The sequence below is a fragment of the Gallus gallus genome, chromosome 1 (assembly GCF_016699485.2).
Source record: "Gallus gallus isolate bGalGal1 chromosome 1, bGalGal1.mat.broiler.GRCg7b, whole genome shotgun sequence".
Classification (NCBI taxonomy): Eukaryota; Metazoa; Chordata; class Aves; order Galliformes; family Phasianidae; genus Gallus; species Gallus gallus.
The window spans coordinates 49,072,386-49,098,008 of record NC_052532.1 but is presented as its reverse complement, the minus strand read 5'-3'; the positions used below and the strand labels follow the sequence as shown (position 1 = coordinate 49,098,008).

The 25,623-nt window shown below is 38.8% G+C and overlaps 1 protein-coding gene across 4 annotated transcripts in view; it reads right to left on the bottom strand.

The window, feature by feature from the left end:
- Positions 1–10,647: 10,647 nt before the first annotated feature.
- TTC26 (tetratricopeptide repeat domain 26) overlaps positions 10,648–25,623 on the bottom strand; it is a 46,101-nt gene continuing 31,125 nt past the window's right edge. For 2 of the 4 annotated variants that reach the window (XM_004937683.5, XM_040668532.2), the window contains 5 exons: positions 21,220–21,303; positions 19,613–19,682; positions 17,337–17,443; positions 13,148–13,281; positions 10,648–11,887 (listed from right to left, as the gene is read on the bottom strand). In XM_004937683.5, the coding sequence (XP_004937740.1) occupies positions 11,776–11,887; positions 13,148–13,281; positions 17,337–17,443; positions 19,613–19,682; positions 21,220–21,303 (507 nt within the window). In that variant the 3' untranslated portion in view covers positions 10,648–11,775. Of the gene's footprint in view, positions 11,888–13,147; positions 13,282–17,336; positions 17,444–19,612; positions 19,683–21,219; positions 21,304–25,623 lie in introns of those variants that run through there. The other 2 variants (XM_416208.8, XR_003077675.3) reach the window with 2 other exon arrangements.

Here is a 25,623-nt window from a genome sequence, read left to right as displayed (position 1 = left end):
ACACAGCCCATTACCCCACTTTCCAATCTGCCTTCAGCACAGCTCTTTTATGTTTTCATCTCCCTGCATATGAAGTTTTTTGACTTGTCTACTCTATGCTGCAGAGAATATTCACAAAACTGGAATGGTGTTCCTGAACCCTGTGGTTTCACTAAAGGAAATGGGGAATGCTCCAGAATCTTACTTGCAGCAGGAAATCATGGAGTGCATGACCAGGTCTAGGGAACATTGCCCTGAAGTCCTTCTGAAAGGCTTTGTTGAACATTATAGTAGAGATTTCTTTTATCTTAAAACCTTTCATGTTCCAGTACAACTAGGTCTACAACGGTGGTGAAGGATCCAGAGGGGAAGATGTATGAGGAGTGACTGAAGTCCCTGGGTTTGCTCAGCACAGAGCAGAGGAGCTGAGGTGCCTCATGGCGGCTGCAGTTCCTCACAGGGAGCGGAGGGGCAGCACTGAGCTCTGCTCTCAGTGACAGCGACAGTGCCCGAGGGAACGGCATGGAGCTGTGTCAGGGGACGGGCAGCTGGGGGTCAGGGACAGGGTCTGCACCTGAGGGTGGTGGGCATGGAACAGGTCTGCCCAACGCAGTGGTCATGGCCCCGAGCTGTTGGAGTTTAAGAAGAATGCTCTCCTACATAGGGTCTGATTTTTGGGTCACAAGGGGTCGGATTCAATCCTTATGAGTCCCTTCCAGCTCAGGAAATTCTATGGTTTGATGAGCTAGCAAGCTTGGCATAGGTATTCCTCACATACACTTCAGCTTTCAACATCATAAAATTATTTGTAAATACCACCTAATCTCTTGTTTTGTACATTTATCAGATGAGGCACACAATAAGTACTGCTGGACTCAGTGTCACTAAGCTCCAGACCTGCAGATCCTGCTCTGCAGATTCTAGTCTTCATCAGAGTTTCTACATAGTCTGTGCTATTAAGCCTTGTGATGGTAGAAGGAGACCTTTCCTTGTTAAAAGAGCAGTTTAGTGCTGAGCAAACAGAAGTGTAACTGGGAAATCTTGGGTTCTTTTGTGACTCTGCTGTATACTTGTTTCCAATTCCAGTAGGGGAGATGAGAGCTTGAAGTGCAGTGTAGTAACAGGAATATAACAGTGTTCATAGGTAATGCTTGCACATATTCTTGGAAAGAGGTGAAGATGAGCTGTGCACTGGAAGAATCCAACTTAAAAGTTGATTCTGACTTTCAGTCCTGTAAGATACATATTCAGACGTAATGAATGTAGGACATGTACTCTACAAGAAAATGAAACTTGCAAGCTATCTGGAACCAGTACTTAAAATTCTGTTGATTATTGTGTAGATACACTTGAAACCACATCTTCATCAGATTTGTAACGTGCTTTTCTTTTTAAAAAAAGATAGCAATAATTGATCTGACCTTCGATAGGGTTACAGAGGAAAATAGTGCTACTTCTTGGAAGCAGCAGGCAGCCATCTATTCTAAGTTAAGACATTGCAGACTTTTATAGAAGTAGCAGCCTTTCTCACATATAAGGTTTTTGTGGATACTCACTGTTTCATTTATATTCTCCTCTCTTTTTCCTGTCTTTGGGAGATTAGCTAGATAAATAAATCCTCAGAGACCTATTTCATCTAACATCTGAGCATCTTGGAGCACACCTCTTTTTTATGAGGCTGAACATTTGTTTATATGACTAGACAAATAGTGGTTCTGGATGTTTGAATTTAAAGTGAAATTACCAAAGCAAGCTTGCTCTAGATCTTAATATCTTGAACTAAATCATAAAGAACCTTGGCAGCAGATCCAAGCGTAGCAGGCACTGGAATAAAGTGTGAATCGGTGGATTACATCTAGAGACTTGTGCACAGAAATGAGTATTGGTTTCAATGCGTTGGAATTGATGGTGGCAACATTGGAATATTGCAAAATTTGCACCAGATGAGTGCTATGAATGCTCACACTGGGACAGAGAGAATTCTATGCAAGTTTGTCAAGACCTACTGAAATAATTAAAAATACAAAAATCCCACAGAACATACCTCAAGCTTTCTCTCCTTTAGAAGAGAAATCCTATTTAATTCTGCCAGGCAGGACTCAGGCATATATGTTCAGAGTTGTTACCAGATACCACACTTCTAAAAGGTCAGAAGTTCTCTTATTTAGTGAGGTAAACAGTACTTTAGAAGAACAGTAGGCGGGTGGATGAATACCAGATGTTGAGGGTTACAAAAAGCTCATTGGCTTTAGGTAATTAGGAAATGCTTTACAAGGGAACTTGTCACAACTTCAAGGCCGAGCAATAGTGGTGAACTTTATCCCATGCATTGGTATATTGCTCCCCGTGAACTAGTCAAACCTTACTTCTTGGAGAATGAAAGTTTGAGCCTGTGAGACACTAAATCTTTCAAGAACTTTAAGAAAAACTTTGAACAAAGTCAAAAATTCAAATTTTCATTGGCAATGGGGCTTTTGTTTTCCTTTTAAAGTAGCAACAGCTTACATTCAAAAGGTATTCAAAAGGCTACATTCAAACTGCTCCTTGAGCTAGAGGCCTCACCCTGAAGACGATCTTTTCCTTTAGACTTGGATTTAGATACATCCATTTCCTGCCATCCATAATGGTCTTTTACAACTGTCTTCTGTACCAGAGCAGCACTGGCTATCTGTTAGGTAGATGGTCATCATCAGTGACATTGACAGTGGGATTTAGTGCACCCTTAGCACTTGTGGATTTTGCCAAGCTGTGTGGTGTGACTGACACACCCGAGGGATGGGTAATGCCATCCAGACAGACCTGGACAGCCTTGAGCAGTGGGCCTAAGTGAACCTCATGAGGTTCAACGAAACCAAGTGCAAGGTCTGCCCTTGGATCATGGCAACCCTCACTATGAGTACAAGCTGGGGGATGTAAGGATCAAGCACAGCCGTACCAAAAAGGACCTGGGGGTACTTGGCAGCTGGACATGAACCACCAGTGTGCCCTCACAGTCCAGAAAGCCAACTGTGTCCTGGGCTGCATCAAAAGGAGCATGGTCAGCAGAAGAGGGAGGTGATCCTGCCCCTTTGCTCTGCCCTTGTGAGATCTCAACCTTGTGTGCTGTGTCCAGATGTCCAGGAGAGACAGGCTTGTTGGAGTGCATCCAGAGGAGGACCATGTAAATGATCCAAGGGATGGAACACCTTCCTGTGAGGACAGGCTGAGAGAGCTGGGGAAGAGAAGGCTCTGGGGAGACCTGAGAGTGGCCTTTCAGTATCTAAATGGGGGCAGAAAGAATCAAAAAAGGGAACAGACTCTATTAGGGTCACTTGTGAAAGGACAAGGGGAAATGGTTTCAAACTAAAAGAGGGGCAATTTAGACTGGATATAAGGAAGTTTTTTACAGTAACGGTAGTGAGGCAGTGGCACAGGTTGCCCAGAGAGGTGGTGGATGCCCCGTCCCTGGAGACAGCCAAGGTCAGGCTGGAGGTGCTCTGAGCACCATGATGGAGCTGTGGGTGTCCCTTTTCATTGCTGGGAGGTTGGACCGTATGGCCTCTAAGGGTCCCTTCCAACTCAAAAGATTCTGTGATTCTCTGATGAAAACATAATGTTGGCATTTATCTCACCAGGGCAAGTCTTCAAGTTAGAAGAACAACAGGATTTACAGGCCCACATGTAAATAGCGGTGTGGTTTTCCCAACCAGTCAAAGGGGGAGTCCTTCCTACACTGATTGTCTGTACTGCTCACATGTAATTTCTCAAGGTGAACTGCAAACTGACACTACTGCTGTATGATTTGTAATTTTTATTATCTACAGAATATTGTAATAAAGTTAGCTAATTAAAAAAAAAAACAACAGAAAAAAGATCACTAACTTAGAGGAACTTCAGAGAAAATTGAAAGCTTCAAAAGCTGAATTTACATGGAATAGCAGCATGAACCACGTTAGGAAGAAAAAAAGAGAGAAAACAAAGAACTGTATCTTGGATGAGGAAGAGCAAACTCCTCCTGAAGAGGTGGTGAAATATTAAGTTTTCTACCTAATATTAAACATCAGCTCTTAAGTGTGTTTTTACCAAGCAAAAGCTGCTATTTTTTTTCCTCAGATAACAGTAGCAAAGTCAATTCTAGCTAGCATTGTAAGATGTAACATGAGAAATGTTCTTATTTTTTTAATGTAATACTTAATAATTGTTTCTGCTTCTGCTGTTAAAATTCCTTGCTAGAACAAGCAAGCACCTTTCATCTTTAAAAAATATGCTGCTTTCAGAAAAAAGATTTCCTTAATAGATTTCCTTAATAGCACTAAGTCTTTCATGATTCATACCTGCTCATTTCACGGTGTAAAAACACCTACATATTTACAGAGATTGAGAGGGATTATGTGCTCAGAGTTGTCTCATCGACCCCCCCCCCCCCCCCTCCAGTGTTAAAGATGCTTGCTGAATGGGATACTTATCTGCAGTGAAAAGCCTGTTCCATCAGGCCAGCCCCCTGGAGGCAGCGGAAGATTACCAGCCTGGCTGAAACTTTGGAGTCAGGTAATTGTTTTACCTTCTGTTATTGTCTGCTGGTTCTGTTCTTTCAGTAGTAATTAAAAACACACAAGTACCTATGAGTCACTATTTTAAGTAGCTACAGCACCCACCTGTAAAGTGAATAAGAAAAATTGGCTTTTCGTAGAATTCTCAGCTGGAATGGTGGTTGTACACTCAAAGCAGTAGTAATATTGTTTAATGAGGTAAAAGGCTTTGGAAGTAATTCCCAGCAATAGGAAAGCTAACGTGCCATAGATTTGCTCTTCTAAGCGCTGACCTAGGATGAGACAAATACTCTCACAGTGCCCACAGAAGTGGACCCAGTCAGACCACAGGCAGCCTGGCCTTGCCCACTCACCAGCATTATATTTTCCTGTTCTTGTGAAATATTAATATTTCATTATCAGAAAGTGTTTCATTTATAAAATATTGTAATATATAAATATTGTAGAACGTTGTTTTAAAAGTATGGTCACTGTTCTGGAGACAACTATCAATCGACGTTCACCCTCCCAAAAATCAGAATGTCATATATTCTGTGTAGATCACAAAGCAACCTTCTAGGAATTGTTTGACATAGGAAGTAATATTTGGCTGTGACCTTGGAGGATTTTGCGTCTTCTCTAGTTTCTCCTTTGGCTTTCAGACTGGTTTTACAGAAATTCCAACATCCTCACCACCTCTTTTGGTGCCTCTCAGCACTTCGGAAACTGCTTTGCCTTACATCAAATTCTGCATCTAAATAAGTGCACATTATCGCAGACAGCTGAGGATGATTGCATAAACAAATTACCGCATTTTTAACATTCATACAAGCCAGAAGTATTCTTTGCATGCGTGGTTCAGCATTTTCATACTTCCATGATTTTATTTCCAAGCCAAATTGCATTCAAAAAGCAAAGCACATATTCATCCGTGGGAATTAACGACATACCAAGCTTGCAGATTCAACACAAAGCTGCTTTTGAGTTGCCACAGCATTAAAAATAGCATCTGAAAAATTACTTGTGAAAAGTGATTTTCCATACATGAATAATTTAAACGGACAAATGGAATTTTATTGAAGTCTGTTTTCTTACCACCTCAAGCTGTATTTTGAGAAGATGTGTGAAATTTAAAGGCTTTTTAGAATATTGGAACAACGGCAATAGAGTGAGAAGTTTAAGAGCAGAGAGGCAGCTACATACCAGAAATGCTTGTGAAAACAAGCTACATTTCAAATGTCATTTTCCTGGCCTTAACAGTATTCCTCCTTACATTGATAAGTAATTATACAGTCAGATGTAACTTACGCTGAGTACTTATCTGACTACTTTGTCATGGTTTTAAGAGATTTTAAGTTTACTTCGCAGTGTCGTTCTCATTTGGAGTTATCCATAGGACTTAGCATATTTCACAAATCAGAACAAACAGTGAATGTTCCCAGGAAGTAGGGCAAGGCAAGCAGTGTTCGGAGGTGGGGTGAGGGGAGGAGGAGATACGTGGAAAACTTTATGACTGTGCTGTAAGTCACATGATAGCGGCTCAATGGGAAGGGAAAACACTTGATAGGGAAGGAGAGCATGAAGAAATGAAAAGTGGATGCAGCAGCAGGACCTCTTTGAGAACAGCTAGTTGAATTGAGTGCAAAATCATGTAAAACTGGCCTTGGAAATGGTTTTGCTCTGACCTGAAAACAGCTCTTCTGACTTTAAGTAGTGGGGAAAACCATGATAGTTTTATATAACTGAATTATTCCCAGTCTGTTTAGCAATGACTCAAGTTCAGAACTTGTGACGTCATGAATGAGTCAGACAAAAGTATGATTTAACTTATAGAATACTATTACTGTGATTACCATCAGTACCAGGAATATGTCAGTTTAAGACCTGGTATAACAGATTTTGTAATTTAATTTTTATGAAGTTTTCTTAGAAAGAGCTATCACATATAGATATGACATTTACGTCACATTAAATTAATTATTTGACTGGCTCAAAAAAGACATTGTGCTTCATCACATAATGGCTAACCATGTAATGGCCTCAACCTGAGTGTACACCCACTGGTGAGAGGCAAGAAGATTACCAGCAGCTTTGAAGCAGACATGCATAACGATCCCATCATTCTTAAGAAACAAAAAATTAGCTAAGAAATTCAGAGCTGTAGCATTACAGTGTTGAATGTAACTGCTGGATCTGAAGCACACTTCTTTTCTGGATGACTTAAGCCATCTCTACGTTATTACATGTATTGTTAGAATGTTATTGCATACCATGTAATTCTGCATTGTTGTGTGTGGTTTTTCACAGAACTGACCACTTGAAAGTTGCTTATTGTGATCAAGGAACAGATGGTGAGGTCTGAGGCTCATCACTTTTCTGTAGTTAAGGGGCAGCTTAAGTGTGGTTTGAGGACTCCAAAACAGGCATACAACTACTAGGTCCATACAAGTTCAACTTGGAGATGATGACATAGGCACTATCCCACTTTTCAGTTAAGATTCAGCTGTATTTGTGTAGCTGTATATAACCTGTACATTATTTTGACAGGAAATATGCTAAGTTCCAGTTCTTGAAGAGTTGTAAAAGCATTTTAAAGATCATTACTTATTTCACTGTATTTGTTATTTTTAATTATCTTGAAGAATAATGTGGAACAGTTAAGCACAATAGTGTACAAATATGATCTGAAGCAGAAGTTCTCTTTTTACTTGAAGAATAAACTGAGTTTTCTCAGAAGTTGAAACTTTTACAAAAGATAGACTCTTATTTTTGAATCCACAAATAGATGGTAGTATAATTTAACAATTAAGCAAGTCCTATAGGGAATTTAGGATCTGACCATTGCCCAGAGATGTCAAATACCTGCTTTACCTGTTCAAAACGAAAACAAAACTTTAGTACCTACAAAACTTGAAAGGAAGATTTTTTTTTGTGGTTGAGTGCAAAGAAAACGAGTAATACCTATCAAATTCTGCAAGCAGCCTTAACCAATGGGACTTTGTATCTATCAGCTTTTCTAGAATGCTGTAAAATTAGTGTAATAAAGAATGAATGTGAAGATACATGACTAATGGCATGGATCTCTTACAAGTTTAGCTGTGCAGCAGTTAGACAAAAGCAATTCAGGCATTACTAATGTCATGTAACTCATTTAAAAGAATACAGTAATACAGAATCAGCAAGGCATACCTTAAGTGAGTGGAGAAGGCTAATATGGCAAAAAAGTGTGAATACAATTTTTGAGTACAATTTAGGAGAACAGTGAGCAGCAGTATGAAAGAACATATTCCAATATCTCATGCAGTGATAAACGAAGTGCCACAACACCACTAAAAAAAAAAAAAAAGAAAGAAAGTTGACAAACTCATTGCCACTTTTCCAGGCTGGAAAATATCCTTAAAAGAGATGACCTCTTTAATATGGGGAAAACTGGCCTGCAGTCTATGCATACCTAAAAAGGGGGGAAAATAAATTAACAAAAATCCCGCCAAAACACAGAATGCCAGACTATTTAACATAGCACATGTGAACACTGGAAGAGCAAAATACTAGAGAATGAGGACAAACAAGCTGAATTTAGAATCAAGGTGCAGTTTTTAGAAGAGCGTGATTTAACATGATTTAACCATTTAAACAAATTGCAAAGGAAAATGTTCTACCTTTAAGCATTACTGTTGTCTGAAAGGCAGATTTGTTACCCAGAGTGCAGTAAGCCAATTTCACACAGAGAGGAGATACTGATCTATTGCAGAGTTGTACAAGTCTGGGTGCTAGATGGTCTCCCACAAAGCTTGCAGTAGATGCTTTTTTATACATTTTTTTTAATCACTTGATCACTACCCCTATACAGCCTTCAGCCTACAACTGGTCAGCTAGAGATACGGCTGATTTCCCTACCTGCAGGCTAGCTAGACATGCTCATTAACTATGTGTTTTCTCAAGAAAAACGTCTATCTTTTCTAGTTGTTGCACTGAGATTAAGAGTTCCTCCACACATTCACTTCAGCAGCTTCAAGGGTGATCATCCTGACTTAGATAAAAACACGTATTTCCTATATTTGAGGATACACATACAAAAACTTGTACAAAGGTTAGTTCTTACTGACAACATTGCTGGCAAATATTTTCATGGAAAGTCAAGTTATGGGATTCAATACAAGGATTAGCAGATGAAATTTGCTACCATGCAGTATGAAGATGTTGTGGTATAACCTGGCAGCAGCTCAGCACCACATGGCCCTGCACTCACTGCCTCCCAAGTGGGAGAACTGGAAACAAAATAGAACTTGTGAGATGAGATGAAAGCTATTTACTAAGACAGAAAAGGAAAATGGAAACAAAAATGCAATGATAACAATATATATAGTTATATACATACATATATAGCCACAATGCAATTACTCTCTACCTGAAAACCCACACCTAGCAACAACACAACTACCCACCAACCAACTCCCCACTGACTGACACCCAGCAACCCTCTATAACTACACTATAACTGCAGTAATACAAAGCACAGCTGTCCTCCCCTGTAGAATACTTGGATGTTACTGGCATAAATGTTGAGGTATTATCAAGCTTATGATCATAATCTTTATTTATCAGGAATGGGTCAGCGCCCAACTGAAAGCAGTTACAATGTTTTATTTTTCTCTATAGATGTTAATGCTGTGATTGCTAACGCTGTACCTTCTGTCCACTCTCTATATCATATTTTCCATAATGAGATGGTTACTGAGAGTATAAAGAAATAGCTATATTTTCCACATTCTTCCTTGTAATTCTAATGATGCAACCATTTCTTTTTGACTTACTCACTCTTCAACTACATTATCTGAACTACAGCTGTTTTCAATTTTATGTTCACTTATTACTGACCCATTAAACTTACCAGTTTCCCTGACTGCACACACATTCTTCACTGCCTGCTAGTTCTATGTAGGTCCCCTTTGTTGTTGCTTTTTCTGCACATCTCCTTTTGCTCCCAGCTTTCCTATTTAGTGACTCCTTAAATTCCTACAGTTCAGGGAATTTGGAAATGGGCAGAGATAAAGTTCTGGTAACTACTAGAGAAACAGCTTTAGATGTTTTCTATTCTCTGTCTATATCAACTGAGGCAACTTCTATCACATTTTTGTTCTTGAACGTACTTCTGTAGTAAAGTATTTCAGCACCTTTCTTCTGCATTTTAGTAGTACCTACATTTCTGTTCCATTAATGGTACTTTTAAGTGCTAGGACAATACCTTAATGTATTGTCCTATTTTGTCACCACACAAGGCAAAAGCCTGCAGTCCCCAGTTCTTTACAACTTAAATGATAAATTTTATCAGTCAATAAAATGTACTGTGCTAAAAACCACATTCTTTAGCATATTAAATATGACTTTGTAGCTATAGTGAACAAAAGCAACATTTTCAAAAACTTCTCCACTGATCACAGACAAAGAATTTAAAATGAGTCCCTGAGCCATATGCTGCAATGGTAGCGCACTCCCTTCAGAAGTTTCATCCAACATGTAAAATGGTCTGCAATGGATTTGGATGCTCTTCAGCTCTCCTGCAGGTTAACCTTCAATAAAGGGAGTAATTGGATGCATTTAACATCTGCTACAAAGCCACCAACATGATTTTTTGAAGCTTTGTACCAAGACTTATAGTAGTATTCCTGATCTGTTTCCAAGTTAATTAAATTGGGAGGGCAGACAAAAATGCCTTTTCCAAGTGAAATTTGTTTTGTAACTGCTTTCAGTGAAAATACTTCATGCTCCTTTCACGCCTTCTCTTTTGAATCAGTGTATTGTTGCCACTGACCCTGCTGAAAGCCTTTATCATTGTTGCTTATCTGTTCTCTAGATTCCAAGTAAATGCAAATAACCACAACGATCAATGTATTTCCAGATATCTGAATGACCATAACCACAGTTTTTGCCTAAAGGGGTAAAAAACACTGATGTTATATGGCCAAGAACCATGTATGTTTCATAGAAAACCAGCCTCCTAATATTCAGCTTCAAAATCAGGGCCAAGGCCACTGGCTTGTCCGTGAATGACTATTGAACATACATTTAACAACCAGACATAGATCTATCCTTTTTCACAGCTAAATGAATATACTATTTCAATTCCTTCAGCATGAAGCAACGCAGACCAACATTCAACTGTAGATTCAATTAAGAGCTTTAATCAAAGCACAGACAGCAGTGAATACCACATTCAGACTCCCCTCCCTCCAAAAAAAAGATACAAAAATACTTCAGAAGTATTTTACAAATTTACAAATCGTAAATTTTACTTTTACAAATAATATACAAATGTTTTTCACTGCAAACCATATAATACATTTCTGTGTTACAACTATTGTCTTCTTTTAGAATCACGTTCTCCCCATTAGAGTAATTACCTCAAAAGTATAATAAATTTATTTGCAACTAGGGTAGTAAGTGCTGAAGCAAATTTATTCAAAAGATTCAGCTCTGGGTCTTTCAAGCATCAACAAAGCAAGATTAAGCACTCAGGTCAGTCAAACCTGCATGCAGTGGAATAGATGCCACCATCATGCTTTGTTACTAACCTAGAGAGCAAATAAGCCAATTTGAGTCTTGGCATTTGGGACTGATTAACCCTCATTTCAGAATTAGTGTTAAGAGAGATAACAAGTCTTTCAGATATAAGTAAAAGAGACGATTTATCCAGAAAAGGACAGTGTTTAGAATATAGTTTGTATTTTACCCTAGGCAGGTAATATATAGAACTCTTTACATGTTCTCTGACATCCTATTTTGGTTGTCACAGTCATCCTCTCTACCCACCTCATTCCATCACTTGCTGAATAAAACTCATCTCAGTCATTTAACAAATAATTCTTCTCCAGAGGCCAGAATACTTATTGAAAAAACCACAAAGCACCCCAATAACTCATGCAGAGAAATCTGAGGAGTGCTTTGACTGGTGGACAGTTGGAATTACAACAAAGAACTGAGAAACTTAGAAGGAGGACAGATTTATGCGACAGAAAAAAATACCAGTAATGCTTTAATGAACAAAAACAAAACCAAACTACAACAACAACAAAAAATCAAAACCAAAAACAAACAAACAAAAGCCCCCAAATCACTGGCCATTTTGCAGTCTCACTGAACGATACTGTTGCTCAGCTCGGTCAACCTGCTTCATGTCTGAAAGTCCTGGAAAGAAGGAAATACCCAGAATGCATGGGAGAAACCAAACCCCACGTATTACAGTCACACAGAAAACAGTGACTGACCCTGTTCATTTTGTGGCTCTGGCTTAGACAGGGACTCGGTTCTCCTTGGCCCACTTTTTCATGATGCGGATGATGTATTCTACTTGAGAATTACCAGTGCTTCTCAGGAGATGCAGTACTTCCCGCAGGGTCTCTCTACAAAGGTGAAAAGCAAAGATTTAAATGTGGGTAAGAATAACCTGATAAAATAAACAAGCTCTCCTGCCCAAACTGTTTTGAACAAGATGGTTAATAGGCAGAGAGGCAAGAATGCACAATAGTTTAAATACTAAGGGAAAAAAAAAACAAAGTCTTGTGTGCAGTTGCAGCAGGGAGAGACTTTTCATATATAAATCCCTACCGTTGCAAAATAGTTCTCCGGAACAAAACAAAGCATTTTTCTTTAATGCTACTTACTTGCTAGTCTGCGTAGGGCAACATCTAGTTTAATACTACCAAAGCACCTTACAACTTACTAATACATAAATAGCATGGAAACAAACATTACCAATAGGACAAACCAGTATGAAACTGCAGTTTGCTAGCTGCTTTACAACAAGAACTTGTGCGCATAAAGTAAAACAGGCAAGCTATGAATATTCTACTGCATCTACTGCAGCACTTGCCAAAAGGACACTTGAAGGGTGTACTGGTTAATGAGATTATTCCAGCAGAGAAGGGAATACAAGGAGTGTGTAGAAGCCAAGATACACACCTTCCAGTCACGTACAAAATGGCAACTTTGGCCAGGGGAGAATGGACATCTGGCAACACAGCAGAATGTTCACAAGGGAACAGTTCTTAAATACAGCCTCACTGCTCTCTCTCTTTCTTCCATTCAGTGAAATGGACCAAAAGCAAAACTATCAATAACACACATCGTTTCCTTTAAGCTTTCATCAAATAAGTATCTTTGACAGTCAGTTTTCAGAAAGTAAAGTTTAGCAAATTTTAGCAGTCTCTCATTAGTCACTGTTTGGAGAAACCACATCCTTCCTCAAGTGCTGAGTAAGTGCTCCCTTATTTCTTTCTGTGAACCTTAAACTGTCATGGGGCAGTTTTCCATTCTTAGGCCATCAACATGAAATGAGGTCTTTTCCCTCAGGACACAAACATGTTACATATAGAACTTAGCTCTTACCATTATAATGACCAATGTATTTCGGTTGCCTGAAATTCACGGCATTCACTGATAAGACATTCTCTACCACATATTTTCTAACTGTTGTTGTGGAAGATGCAATTCAAACTGAGTGTTGTATATGGAACCACTGGCCAGAGTTTCTATTCTCCGACAGGTCGATAAGTATTTGGAATAAATAACTGCTCTCAAAACTAAGATAAAGATTTTAGCTTATAGCTAATTGGAAATAGGAGAATTGTGAAAAAAATTCCAATACAACAAAGAATACTTACTTTGCTTCTCGGCCAGCTAAGATCATTTGAAAGACACCAACACAAGCACCTCTCTTGCCTTCCCAGAATTCAGGATTACTGTCCAGTCTCTCCAGGACATCAAATGCTTTGGCTGCGTAATAAAACTGACGCATCTGCATAAGAAGAGAATCACTGCATATTCCTGACTATATGACCATCTTTCAGAAGAGGATTAAAAATTTTGAGTTCAGTTTCTGAAATCAACAGTAAGCCATAGAAGCAATGTGCATTTATTCTCCCATTTTTCTTCTGGCAGCAAGTGACAGAACAGGTACATTTTAGTTCTATGTAGGGAAACGCATGGTATTAACATTATTGCTACATGTCTTTGAAAATATAGACTACACTGTGAGCTTCTATTAATTGGTCATGATCAGCACTGTTCTTTTTATCATATACATTTAACAAAAGCTAACAGAACTTCTTACCCGCTTTTACTTTTCCCCACCAAATCAGCATTAACTTTAAACTATGAGTTGCCCTATATACAGTAATATCTACTGTACCAAAGTCCTTGATACAACATCAAATCAAATTAGAATAATAAAATCATTAAGGTTGAAAAAGACCTCTAAATTAATCAAGTCCAACCACCACTAGTCGAAAATAGTCCTAACATTTAAAACACAACCTGTTTTTCTCACCTAGAGATGGTCACAGAGGTGGATCTGTATGTGTTTTGGGTTAAACTCAGAGCTAAATTTTACATTTCACTGTTACAGTGAATTGTGTACAGTATGAATTAAGATTTGGTGACTCTATACACCAAAATTTTCTTAAGCATAGGAAAACTGACTACGTACCCTATCTTTTCTGCTTTAGACTCTACTTGTAAGCGGGAACAAGAAGCAAGTTGGTTGATAGCAGTCAATAATAAAGGAGCGACTGCAGTAATTGCAGCTTGTCAAGTCATTATAACTCATGTGAACCTTATCTATGACTGCAAATATTTTTCACTTTAGCAAGCCTGAGTAGCAATGTTGTTTGTGGCTAGCATCTTCCAAGAGGAGAACATGGAAGATAAACAGAGCACAACCTCCCATCCTTTGGTGGCTGGAAGCCTGTCCTTTTTTTCTCAGCAGATGCAGGCTGTGGGAGTTACAGTGGGATACTTAGAGAAGTATAGGTACTGTAGAAAGAGTAATAATTCCCTTTTCTTCAGGTACATGGTAATGTTAACCACAGGTGACTGGCAAACACTTAAATGAATGGGAATAAAGATGGTGAGTATAAACAGACATCTCAGCTCAGAATACACTGAATAGCCATCTCTCCAAAGTGGCATCTGATGTAGTTCCATTAAGCAGATACCAATTTAAAGTCCTATTTCTACCTCACATAAAAGCAAGCATTGCTTCAATTCTTCCAAATTCTGTTCTACTTCCTATATGAATGGATAAAATTGTCTATTCCATTAAAAATAAGCAAGAAATTAGCCAAAAATCTTGCATGCTAGATTTCTCTAGTAACTGCTATCAAAACAGACAGCAGTGGGGCATCTAGCTATACCTATCTGGTCTCACATAGCTGTTAGCGTTGCTAAACCATGTTCTTTCAGCATTCTGTTGAATGAAGCCTTGCAGGACTGCTTCTTAAGTTACAGCTATGATGCTGTTTGCAGACTTCCAGTATAATATAATATTTCAGAAACAACTGGAGAATGCTACATTAACTCAACAATATATTGCAATTGCCAATTAGTGGGAGAAGTGGACATAGCTAATATTATAGAAAGACAAGTTATAATACTGCATTAATTACATAGCCTTTGAAATGAAATTCCTTGGTCATTTGTGGCCATATGTAGCCATAAATACCCTGAAAAAATTTAGGCAGTTTTTAAGAGCTCTAGGTAAATCCAAAGCATGGAGCTGCCTCTCCTGTAGTATGCAATATGGTTTTGAGAAGAATTTAGTCAAAGTAATCAACTGATAAAAGTGAGAATATGGCCTAGAGACAGATTTTACATAAGATATGATTGTCAACTTGTTTTGATAAATTGAAGCCAGGGGAGATGCCAAAGGTGACAACCACCTGTTTGAGCGAAAAAGAGCAGATAGTGCCTGACCAATCTGGTGGCCTTCTATGATGGAGTGACAGCACTGGTAGACAAAAGAAGGGAAGTGATGTCTCCCTGTTCTTGCGCAAGGCCTTTGACATGGTTTTAGACATGCCCCTCGCTGTAAGAAAGTCATTGAGGCTCTGCAGCGTGTCCAGAGAAGGGCAACAAAGCTGGTGAGGGATCTGGAGCGCAGGCCTTATGAAGAGCGGCTGAAGGAGCTAAGATTGTTCAGTCTAGACAGGAGGAGGCTCAGGGGAGACCTTATTGCTCTCTATAACTACCTGAAGGGAGGTTGTAGTGAGCTGGGGGTTGGCCTCTTCTCTCATGTGACTAGTGATAGGACTAGAGGGAATGGCTTCAAGCTGCACCAGGGAAGGTTCAGACTGGACGTTAGGAAATACTACTACTCTGAAAGGGTGGTCAGGCACTGGAATGGGCTGCCCAGAGAGGTGGTGGAGTCACCGACCTTCGAGGCGTTCAAAGAACGTTTGGATGTTGTGTTGAGGGACATGGTTTAGTGAGAACCATCGGTGATGGGCGAAAGGTTGGACTGGATGATCCTGTGGGTCTTTTCCAACCTTCGCGATTCTATGACTCTATGGTCCCATACCACAAGGCCAAGTGCAAAGTGCTGCACTCAGGATGGGCCACAAAGATGCTCAGAAGGTTGGAACATCTCTCTTATGAAGAAAGATTGAGGAAGATGGCTTGTTTAGCCTGGAGAAGAGAAGGATGCATGGACACCTCACTGTGGGGAGGTACTTGAGGGTTTGTGTCCAGTACTTGAGGGGAGCTTAGAAGCAGGAGGGAGACTGACTTTTTACATGCTCTGATAGTGATAGGACAAGGGGGAATGGATTTTAACTAAAAGAGAGGAGATTTAGGTTAGGTGTTAGGCAGAAATTCTTTACTCAGAGAATGGTGAGGCACTGGCACAGGCTTCCCAGAGAAGCTGTGGATGTCCCATCCCTGGAAGCATTCAAGTCCAGGCTGGCTGGGGCCCTGGGCAGCCTGAGCTGGTGGGTCGCAGCCCTGCCCACGGCAGCTAGGTTGGAACAAGATGATCATTAAGGTCCCTTCTATCTAAGCCATTCTATGGTGAATGAAATAGTAAAAAGATGCGTTAAGAGAGGATCCTTTCTGTTTTAGAGGAACACTTTCAAGATCACAAGGTAGATTTTCTGATTTACAGTTATGAGTTGTTTAGGATTTTGAGAAATTTTACTTTGTCAGATGAAAGAAAACTGCAAAAAAGAATGTTATAGAGACTATGCAGGTATTGCTGCTCTTTGGAAAGCTTGGCTGAACTGAGAATTTTTGAGAGGTTTTCAACAAGACTCAGTTCACTGTCCTCTATGATGGCAAGTTTGGTCACTGTATTTCTAATAAGCCTACACTAATAGCAACTAACTCTTGTTCATTCACTTAAATTAGGAGTCTCCATTGAACCAGTTCCTCAAGAATTGCATCTGTTCTACTTTTCTTACATCTGCCTTCTTAAAGCAGTGAACTATTCTATTTTCCAATCACAGATCATTTTTTCTTTCTTCTGTAGCACCATTTACAATCCTCTCAAACCAGTAGGTCTTTACATCTCTACGTTCATCCTGCAGACAAAGCCCACTTTTCTATTACACATTTTGAAGAACAGGATCAAACTTGAATCCGAGCTAAGTCTCCTTTTGTAGAAACACCATGGAAAGAATTAGATATTAGGAATTGAGACAGAATTGTAATCAGCTTCCTGTGTTCTCTTCACTACTAACATATCATTTTATGAACTAGAAATTGTGGAATAAACTACTGATATCAGTAGATCATGCAGTAGTTTGCTGGTATTTTCATTACTGGATTATCTACCAAGAAGACCCATAGGTTAAAATGCTGACTAAGCCTTGCCAATTTATCTGCATTAATAACCATACCCCTGGTATAAGTGGAAGTTCAATACTAATGACAAGGATGAGAAGTAGTAAAAAAAAAAAAAGGCTGTTAATGCAATTGCCTAATTAACATTCTGTACACTGAGTTCTAAGGCACCGAGATGCAGAATCATGGAAAAGCTCTGATCCAACTTTTTTTTTTTTTAAAAAAAAGAAGACTCACTTTGTAGCAATCATTTGCAATGAGCTGCAATAGGTTAAAGGACTCCCCTGAGGTCTCCATCTTCAGATAGAGCTTCCAGGCCAACTGTGGTTTCTTATTCATAATATCTGTCATAATGACAAAAACATGGGATCATTAGAAGTATATGCCATGCACAATACTAAGTGAAAAGGTGGAATAAATGCTTCTGAATTTCTTTCTCAATGTGAATGCATGCCTCACCCTGTGAGCATGAAGTTGGGAAGGGAAATGCATCCTTATCTTCTGCCTTCCTAGTGATAACAGCAATTCATCAGAGAACACTAATAATTATGGAGTATACATCTCACTTTGTATTTCACAGGTATAGCAACAAGCACAGCTCGTATGATTTCCGAAGCGAATAAGCAACAGAACAGAAAGCATTATAGAAGGTTTTTATGCAGGACAATTAACTGGGCAATCAATTTAGATGTTGCAATTTAGGGTTTTGTGTTCTTATGCACATGAAGATTTTAATTGGTGCTGAAATAAGGTCTTTGATAATTGGTGCCCACCTCAATCTAAACAATGAATTCCCACAGTTCATGGAAAACCAAAGGACTGGTAGAATAAAATAAAAGCTGCTATAGCCTACAGGCATAATAAAACGTGTCATTATGCATCTACTAGAAAAAAAAATGTGTCCAAATGCCTGAGATTTCATCCTAGTTTTAAATTTTAATTTGTAACTGGAAATTTTCATTGGGTTTCAAGCATAACTGTTAATACACAATTTGAAATAAAAGAAACAGAATCTTCCACCTCAGCTAGTGAAACCATCTACTAGCACAACTTGAATAGAAAGAATTCTAAAAATTGATCTTATGAAGATAAGGGCCATGCTGTTAATGTGAGGCTCATACTGTTACTTCCAGACACATTTGAGTACTGGGAGAAAAGAAAAGGAAATAAGTATTTCTTTCTTTTTTCGTGTCTTATCAGCTACTCACAGAGTAGATGGTTGCCTGTCCATGGAGAACTCTCATGCTTTTTCAAAAGAGGGACCATTCAGCTTTTCACATTTGTTCCCACTGTGCCAATACATATGTTGCAGGTAGAATGAGTGGGAATCATCAACAATAAACAGCCAATATAAAAACTCAGGATTTATGGACAGTTCTTATTTAGGAAGCAGTATAACAGTTTCATCAGCTCTGGATAACACACGCAACAGCAAACAGCCAGCACTTAATTTCCACATACAAACCCATCTACCTGGAGAAATGGACTACTGTGCTCATTCAATGGCTTTTTACCTCCTCTTCAGGAAGAATTTGATGTAAATGGTGCAACAACCTTAAACAAAAAAATATTGTCTAGCTTCCAAAAAAGATGCACCTCTAGTGCTTTCTCCCCTTTGGAGATATTTCAGGATTGAATTGTGTATGACTCAGGACCTAATCATACTCTGACATGAACAAATTAGGATGCTCTGTAATTTCCATAGCAGCTGTTTTCCAGAAATATATAATAGTAATTTATAAACTTGACACAAGAAGATCAGTATACTCATCAATGAACAGTTCCTTCTGCAAAAAATTCTAGAAGCTGTTTGGAATGAAAAATGAAAATTTTAAGATAGATAAGAAGAATATAGCACCTCTACTGAAACTTCAGGAGGAATTCAGAATGCTGAGGCACACCTGGGAATAAATAGCAACTTTTATGAAATTGCCACAAAATTTGTAGTTGATACTATAGTGTTAATTCTACTTCTTGTAGAAAAGTTTGCACATTCAGAGTACTGCACTTCCAGAGGTATGTCAGAGAACTACTGTAGCACAAAATCAAAGGGATGAACACAGTCTACTGAACAAGCATGAATTCCCTTAGCCACAGAAGTACTCCCACTAAAACTGAAATTGTACAGACCCTTGTGCCTGACCCAGTATTGCTGCTTCTATTTTATGTTTTACTCTGAACATTTTACAATTTTAATCCAGTCTTTCAGGACAGGAAATCCTCACTCAAGCAACTTAGTAGACAACTGAGAAGAAAAAGGTTTGCTGGTTAGGACAAAACTGCATTGATGGAACCATAACAGCATTGAAACTGTAACTCCTTAATGAAGTCAGACACATGAAAGGTGCAATAACCACCCACACTATAATGAGTGCACAATCAGCTTTTCACTTTTCAAGTCCTGAATCCACCTACAACATTACATTCAATTAGGAAAGCGGATTGCCAAGACTGATGCAATAGAGGAGGATCTGTATTCTGTTGAGAGTAATGTTGAGAGTAAAGTGACTCACAGCAGCGAGCCAGCCAGCTAAGGTAAACAAAATCATTCTTTATCTTCTCACTCTGGATCAAAAGGAACACCTGCAGGAAGAAGGAAAATAAAAGATTATATATATGCACGTACTTTTAAACAAACATAAGGCAGACCTGCCTAGTTTCAACATGCAGGTAAGGTTTAAGCCATACAACAATGGCTTCACGAGAAGACTCTGAGTTTGCAACTGTAGTGCAGGGGCATATTGCTATGTTGGGTAGGTGGAGGACAGAAACAGTGCAATGCTTATCAAGGGACTGTTGCAGCTTCAAAGTGCCAAGCTGTGCAGAGGGTGTGGACTGCTCTGAACAAGCGCCGGTAAGTGGCCATGAAACTCAAAGAGCACAAAGGAACACAGGGCCTGTGGGAAAAAGTATTTGGAACTTGTTTGTTTAGAAAGCAATGCATGCAATTTAATTAGCATCATCCTGAAATACCAGAAGTTTCACTATATATATATATGAGTCTTTCTTCCTCATATGTGTCAGAGTTCATTTTAGGTGAGCAATAAGCCATTTCTTACCCTTTTAGTTTCAATAAGGTTCTGAGGCAAAACATTAGTCTTTTGTAACTTACTGTGAAAACACAGGCTTATTACAGTCTGCATCTAAATGGGTGTGTGTGGGAGAAGTGAGGCATTTTAAGATGTACTCTGGCTCTATTCACAGAAAAAAAAAAACACAACTATGTATGCCTCTTTGCAGGTATATCTGTGACTATACTTGGGATGCTTCTGGCCAAAAAAAAAAAAAAAAAAAATCAAAATATCTTTGTAGGAGCAGATGTATGGACTGGAATTGTGAGTTCCACAGAAATAAAGAGCTCTGTTGTGAAGAGACTCGTAGAGTTAAAAAAAATTAGAAAGGAGAAAACCTAAAAACAAAACAAAACAAAACCTGTATCATCCACTTCAGACTATTTGTTTTTTTTTCTAGTTTGTATTCTAATAGCCTTGTGGAAAACATAGCTTCCATCTTCATAATAGCTATTTGCTTCTGCATATTTTAGTTGTAATTAAGTTTCTACTGCACATAGACACAAAAAATGCTGCATGTAGAAGTTAATCTCTTCCAGCTGCATCTGGATGCTGCTTTGTAAGATAGTGATAGTTCCTCTTCTCCTCCCACATCTCCCCAAGGAAGAAAATGTTTTTTCTGTTGTTGTTGCATGTTTTTTTTTAACACAAATTTCTAGGGACACCTAGCAGCTCTTAACTATTCAGTGTCTTTTACTCAGCATGCTCTAGTCAATCCGAACAATAGGACTGCCTGAGATCCCAGACAAGTGTAGGAAATCTGATTAAGAAGGCATTCTTTGATCAATTAGAGAGAGCTGCAAGCACTCTTGTGATGCACCACAAGCAGCATGACTCTCCATATACATCGCATTACAAGATTAGCAAGATAATCTTATCTGAATAGTGTTCACTGTGAGTTTCAGTTCCTTTACGAATGTTCCATACATTCTAATTATTTTCAACTAAAATGAAGATGTAGATGGAAAAAAAAAAAGAAGAAAAAAAGGAAGAAAACCGGAGTATGAGGGAAACATTTCTATTGCTTTTTAAAGAAAGTAAAACCATACCTCTTCAGCTTCACTAAAAAGGCCCATGGAAGCTTTGGCTTGGGCGTAGTTGAAGTTAAAAGTGTCATCATTGTAAAAGTAACTCTGGAAAAAAAAAAAGGCACACAGAAAGAAAGAAAAAAACTCAAATGGTGTAATAAGATTAAAAATAACATCCTACCCCAACTCTGAGTCAACAACAATCAAGACAACAGGAAGGAAAAAGAAAAACCCGCATTATGAACATACAACATTTATAAGCAGTGGGTAGAAAATTATGGACTGGGTTTCCATCCTACGTTTGTGACTACAAACACAGCCAGAACATTCCACAGTATTAACCGTGAGATATCTGGAAAATACTCCATGCTCTAAATTGCAGTGGCAGTTTTTATGGGCGTAATTTGGTCATGTGAAGACATGCTCTGCTGCCATGATCTCTTTCACCTCCCAAATACTTACTTCACCACAAGAGCGGTAAATAGGTAGCTGACTCCCTAAAGGCTTAAGGAGATGAACAGTTTGTTTTTCCAAGACTACTCAAGAAGTTCAACAAGACATCCTGTGGATCTGGTTATGTGACAGATGCTAATCCGAAACACTGGATCACATGAAAGAGGTGGAGCTGCAGTGCTGGGCTGTATCCAGAGAGCATACGGTGTAATAGGGCTTAAGCTCAAGACTTGCTTACAGGCACCATTCTCTTAGTGTGATACTAAGCTGTTCTCTCCTGTGACATCAGACAGGACACACTTGGTTAATGATAGATCAGGTTGACCTGGCCGCAATCTCTTCTGAAATGCTGCATGGGCCAAGGCAGGAAATAAAATTCTAGATACAGATTAGCCTCATGTTTGGATTTAACCCAAATAGCTGAGATTTGATCGTGGTCAGATGTCCAAATCAAAGTATAATTAAAATGACCAAACTTAGCTGAGCATATTCTGCATTCAGCACTGTCACCACACTGCCTCACAGGCAGACCTGGTATAGGTAAACTGGATCACAATACCATAGCAACAAGCATGAATGAGACTGTGGATCTCTGCCAAGCAGAGGTACAGTGCTTGTGGAAGAACGCAGGAAAAAAGCAGGATGGTTTATCCAGTGTCTGTAGTTATCACAAGGAAAGCTTTCTTGGGTACATAATAGCAAATTGTGTGGAAAAATAATGTTTTTCCATATATAACATCTGTAACAGAAACAGCACGTATTAGGAAGATCTGTTTTTAGCTAACTGGTTTGCTCCCTCATTAAGAGTGAGGAGGAGGCAAAAAGCATAGCTAGGACTGTATAAAGATATGGAAAGCAAGGGACAAGACCCTTTGCCAGGGCTCTCTGTCTTCTTTCATTATGTAGAGATACTTGAGGAACCTCATCCCTTCCCTGTCACAGGCAGTCACAAAGACCCAGCCAACCCACATATATCTAACCACCGCCTTGAGAGAAGAGGTGAGAAGTTGCCAGCAGTTGCCAGATGTCTAGCTTTTGCCTAAACAATCTCTGCTAAGGTCCAAGGGAGATGGCAAATACAGCAAGCTATGTGAAAGCACGAGGATGAACCAATTGGGGGAATCTCAAAATAAGTCTGTGCAAACATTCTAGTACCCTTAGGGTGAATTAACTGGTTTCGCCAAAGGAGAATTACAACACTTTACTGTATTCTTCCTCAATGATAGTTTTGTGTGAGTCAGCACAAATCTCAGGTTAGGCAAAGCTGGTAAGCAAGATGCTGGTATTACTGCATGAATAGCTCCTTCTGTTCAAATACCCTCCATTGTATTTTTGAATTAAAACTGAAAAGAAGCTCTGTCAGCAACCAAACTCAAAAACTGTCATTCTATCCTGGCTGTATTAATGCCAGAGACCAGAACTGCTGCAAAAACAAGACTAGTAGAAATGGACCCGTACTGCAAGATATTCAGGGCAGCTACATGTTTTTTTTTTTCAGTCATTGGACTTCACTCTTTTGTGGTCTTTTTACTGGCCTTCAGTCTTTGCATAAAACTCTGCTCTGAGTGACATGTATTTCAGTGAGACACTCAGACACTCAGTTGAACAATGAAGCATTCGTTGTGGTCAGAACTCAGCTGAGCTTGAATTATCTTGTCTTCTTAGATGATCTTCAGTGCTACAACATCACCCCCAAAGCAGCTGGCCATACATTTATAATAGGGTGTCCTTTGAGACATTCTCATGCCTTAAGCTGTTTTAATCAATCATAGATGAAGGTGGTATTTCCTGTAACTATCATGCAAACGTCTTCAGAGAGTGCACGGCTCTACATAAAGAGTTGCAGAGATTGTACTGAAGTTTATTTCTATCAGTGAAAAAATACAAAGGTGACTGAAAAGCCACCTAATCCTGCTCTGTAAAATGGTACAAGAAGAACTACTTGCATTCCCATGGCCTAACTAAATCTGACAAGTGGCCAGACTCAGCTAGAATTGATGAGTATCATCTACCTCAAATGTACCATGAAAGGAAAGCAGTAGTAGGCAGAAAACATCTGTCCTTAGTCTTTGCTTTTTATCAGCAGCACTATGTCTCAGAGTGCCAGTAGCCATAAAGCCCCTCAAGAATTTAACAAATATATTTTTTGTTAGGCTTGATCATTTTGCAGCTTGCTAGATACAATCTAGAAAACCTTCCAACAACTTGCAACTCAAGGATGAGCCATGACAATGAGTTTGATAAACCATATGCTTTAAGGGACAAAATTAATTTGCTTAGAAAAGATGTTGTGAGTTTACTGTAATTCCAGAAGCCATATATTGTTTTCAATACAAATCAAATAGAGGTTTTAAATCTACCTGGTTTATTCTAATCTTCATTTTGTATCACTTTGTTTTCTTACCAATCCTCATTATGACTAATTTTAGTTTCTTACATTTCTATAGCAAATAATAACCATCTTCTAAATCTCTTAAGACAGTATTTCAATTTCTAAGAATTCTCTGAATTACTTTTCTTTCTGCATTGCAGAAGGGAGGGTTCACTATTTCAAATATTTCAAATAAGAGTAAACCATATACCACTATGCAATGAAATGCATCAGTTCTTTTTCTATCGACTTTCCTTTACTTAGCTTAATATTTTGTTCAATCCTCATAAAACATTCACTTTTCAACCGTGAAAACTGAGGGAATGCTAAGAAAGGTTATCTTTGCCTAAAAATTTGTCAAAATAGGCATATGGTTAAAAACAGGCATGTACAGCACTGTTTGCTGTAGGTGGAATATACTGCTGTACATTGTTCTTCTCTTATGATTGATTTTGGCAAACTACTATTATGAATGGAAAAGTTCAATTGCAAGCAAAGATCCGCTTACATATAACATGGAACAGTAGCGCTTCATACTTTCAGTAGAACAGCTAATTTAAAACAAAAAACCAAACCAAAAACACTGAATGTTGTGTTCTTCCTTTTTTTTCCCTTCAGACTTTCTTTCCAACCTTTCCTACACCATCTTCCTTTATACCCTCACAAACAGAATTGTCTCACCAAATCCCCTCAATTTAGTACTTCTCTTATCTCATGACTCTGTCCTATCCTTTCATCACCCTATTGCCCACTTTCACCCTCCTAATTTCTGTTTAGTGTCTTGCTCACTTCTAACACTTTCCTTTAAAAATACTAACCATGCTTTACTTTCCAATATTAATGATTACTCCTTTTGCCTCCCCAGATGCTACTATACTCTCTCTTTTCTAAGCTTTCCCATATACATTTGCAGTGGTGACTGATTAATCTCATTTAACTTGAGCCTTTCCAGGTTAGAACTAGTTGTTCAAGAGCTGTGCATGTCTTTGGGGTGACTCATTCCATTTAAGATAACTGTAAGAAATACACAAGATCAATTCTCCTCTTAAAGTTATCATGTGTCCATATTGGCTATACAGTGAGACAGGATGATCAGTTTTAACTGAAGTCTAACTCTTAGATGGCCTAAGTTAGGCAGAACAAATCTCACTGCTCGTTTCTACTGCTCCTTTTCTTCAATTAAACACACACTTCAGTTTAGTGTAATAGGTATCTTTTCATTCCACTACTGGGGCCATTCCAGTTGCTATAGCCACTTGGGATTTCATCATTGACCTCTTCCCTGATATAGTTTAAAAACATTACACTTCTGTCATACTTCACCCATGCTTTGGCATGATTACAACCACATGCATATTCCTTAGGTCTCCCCTCCCTTAGAACATCATAGCTCTCTTTCTATCTTGCGCATCTCCCAAATTGTTTCTTTTCAGGTTCTCATTCCTCTTCTTATCAAATACAGAGTTCTTACTACTCTTGTATACAATCACTGGAACAAGACTGCAATCTAGGAAGACCTTACTGTGGCCTTCCAATACTTGAAGGGAGCATATAAACAGGTGGGGGAATGGCTGTTTATAAGGGTGGATAGTGGTAGGACA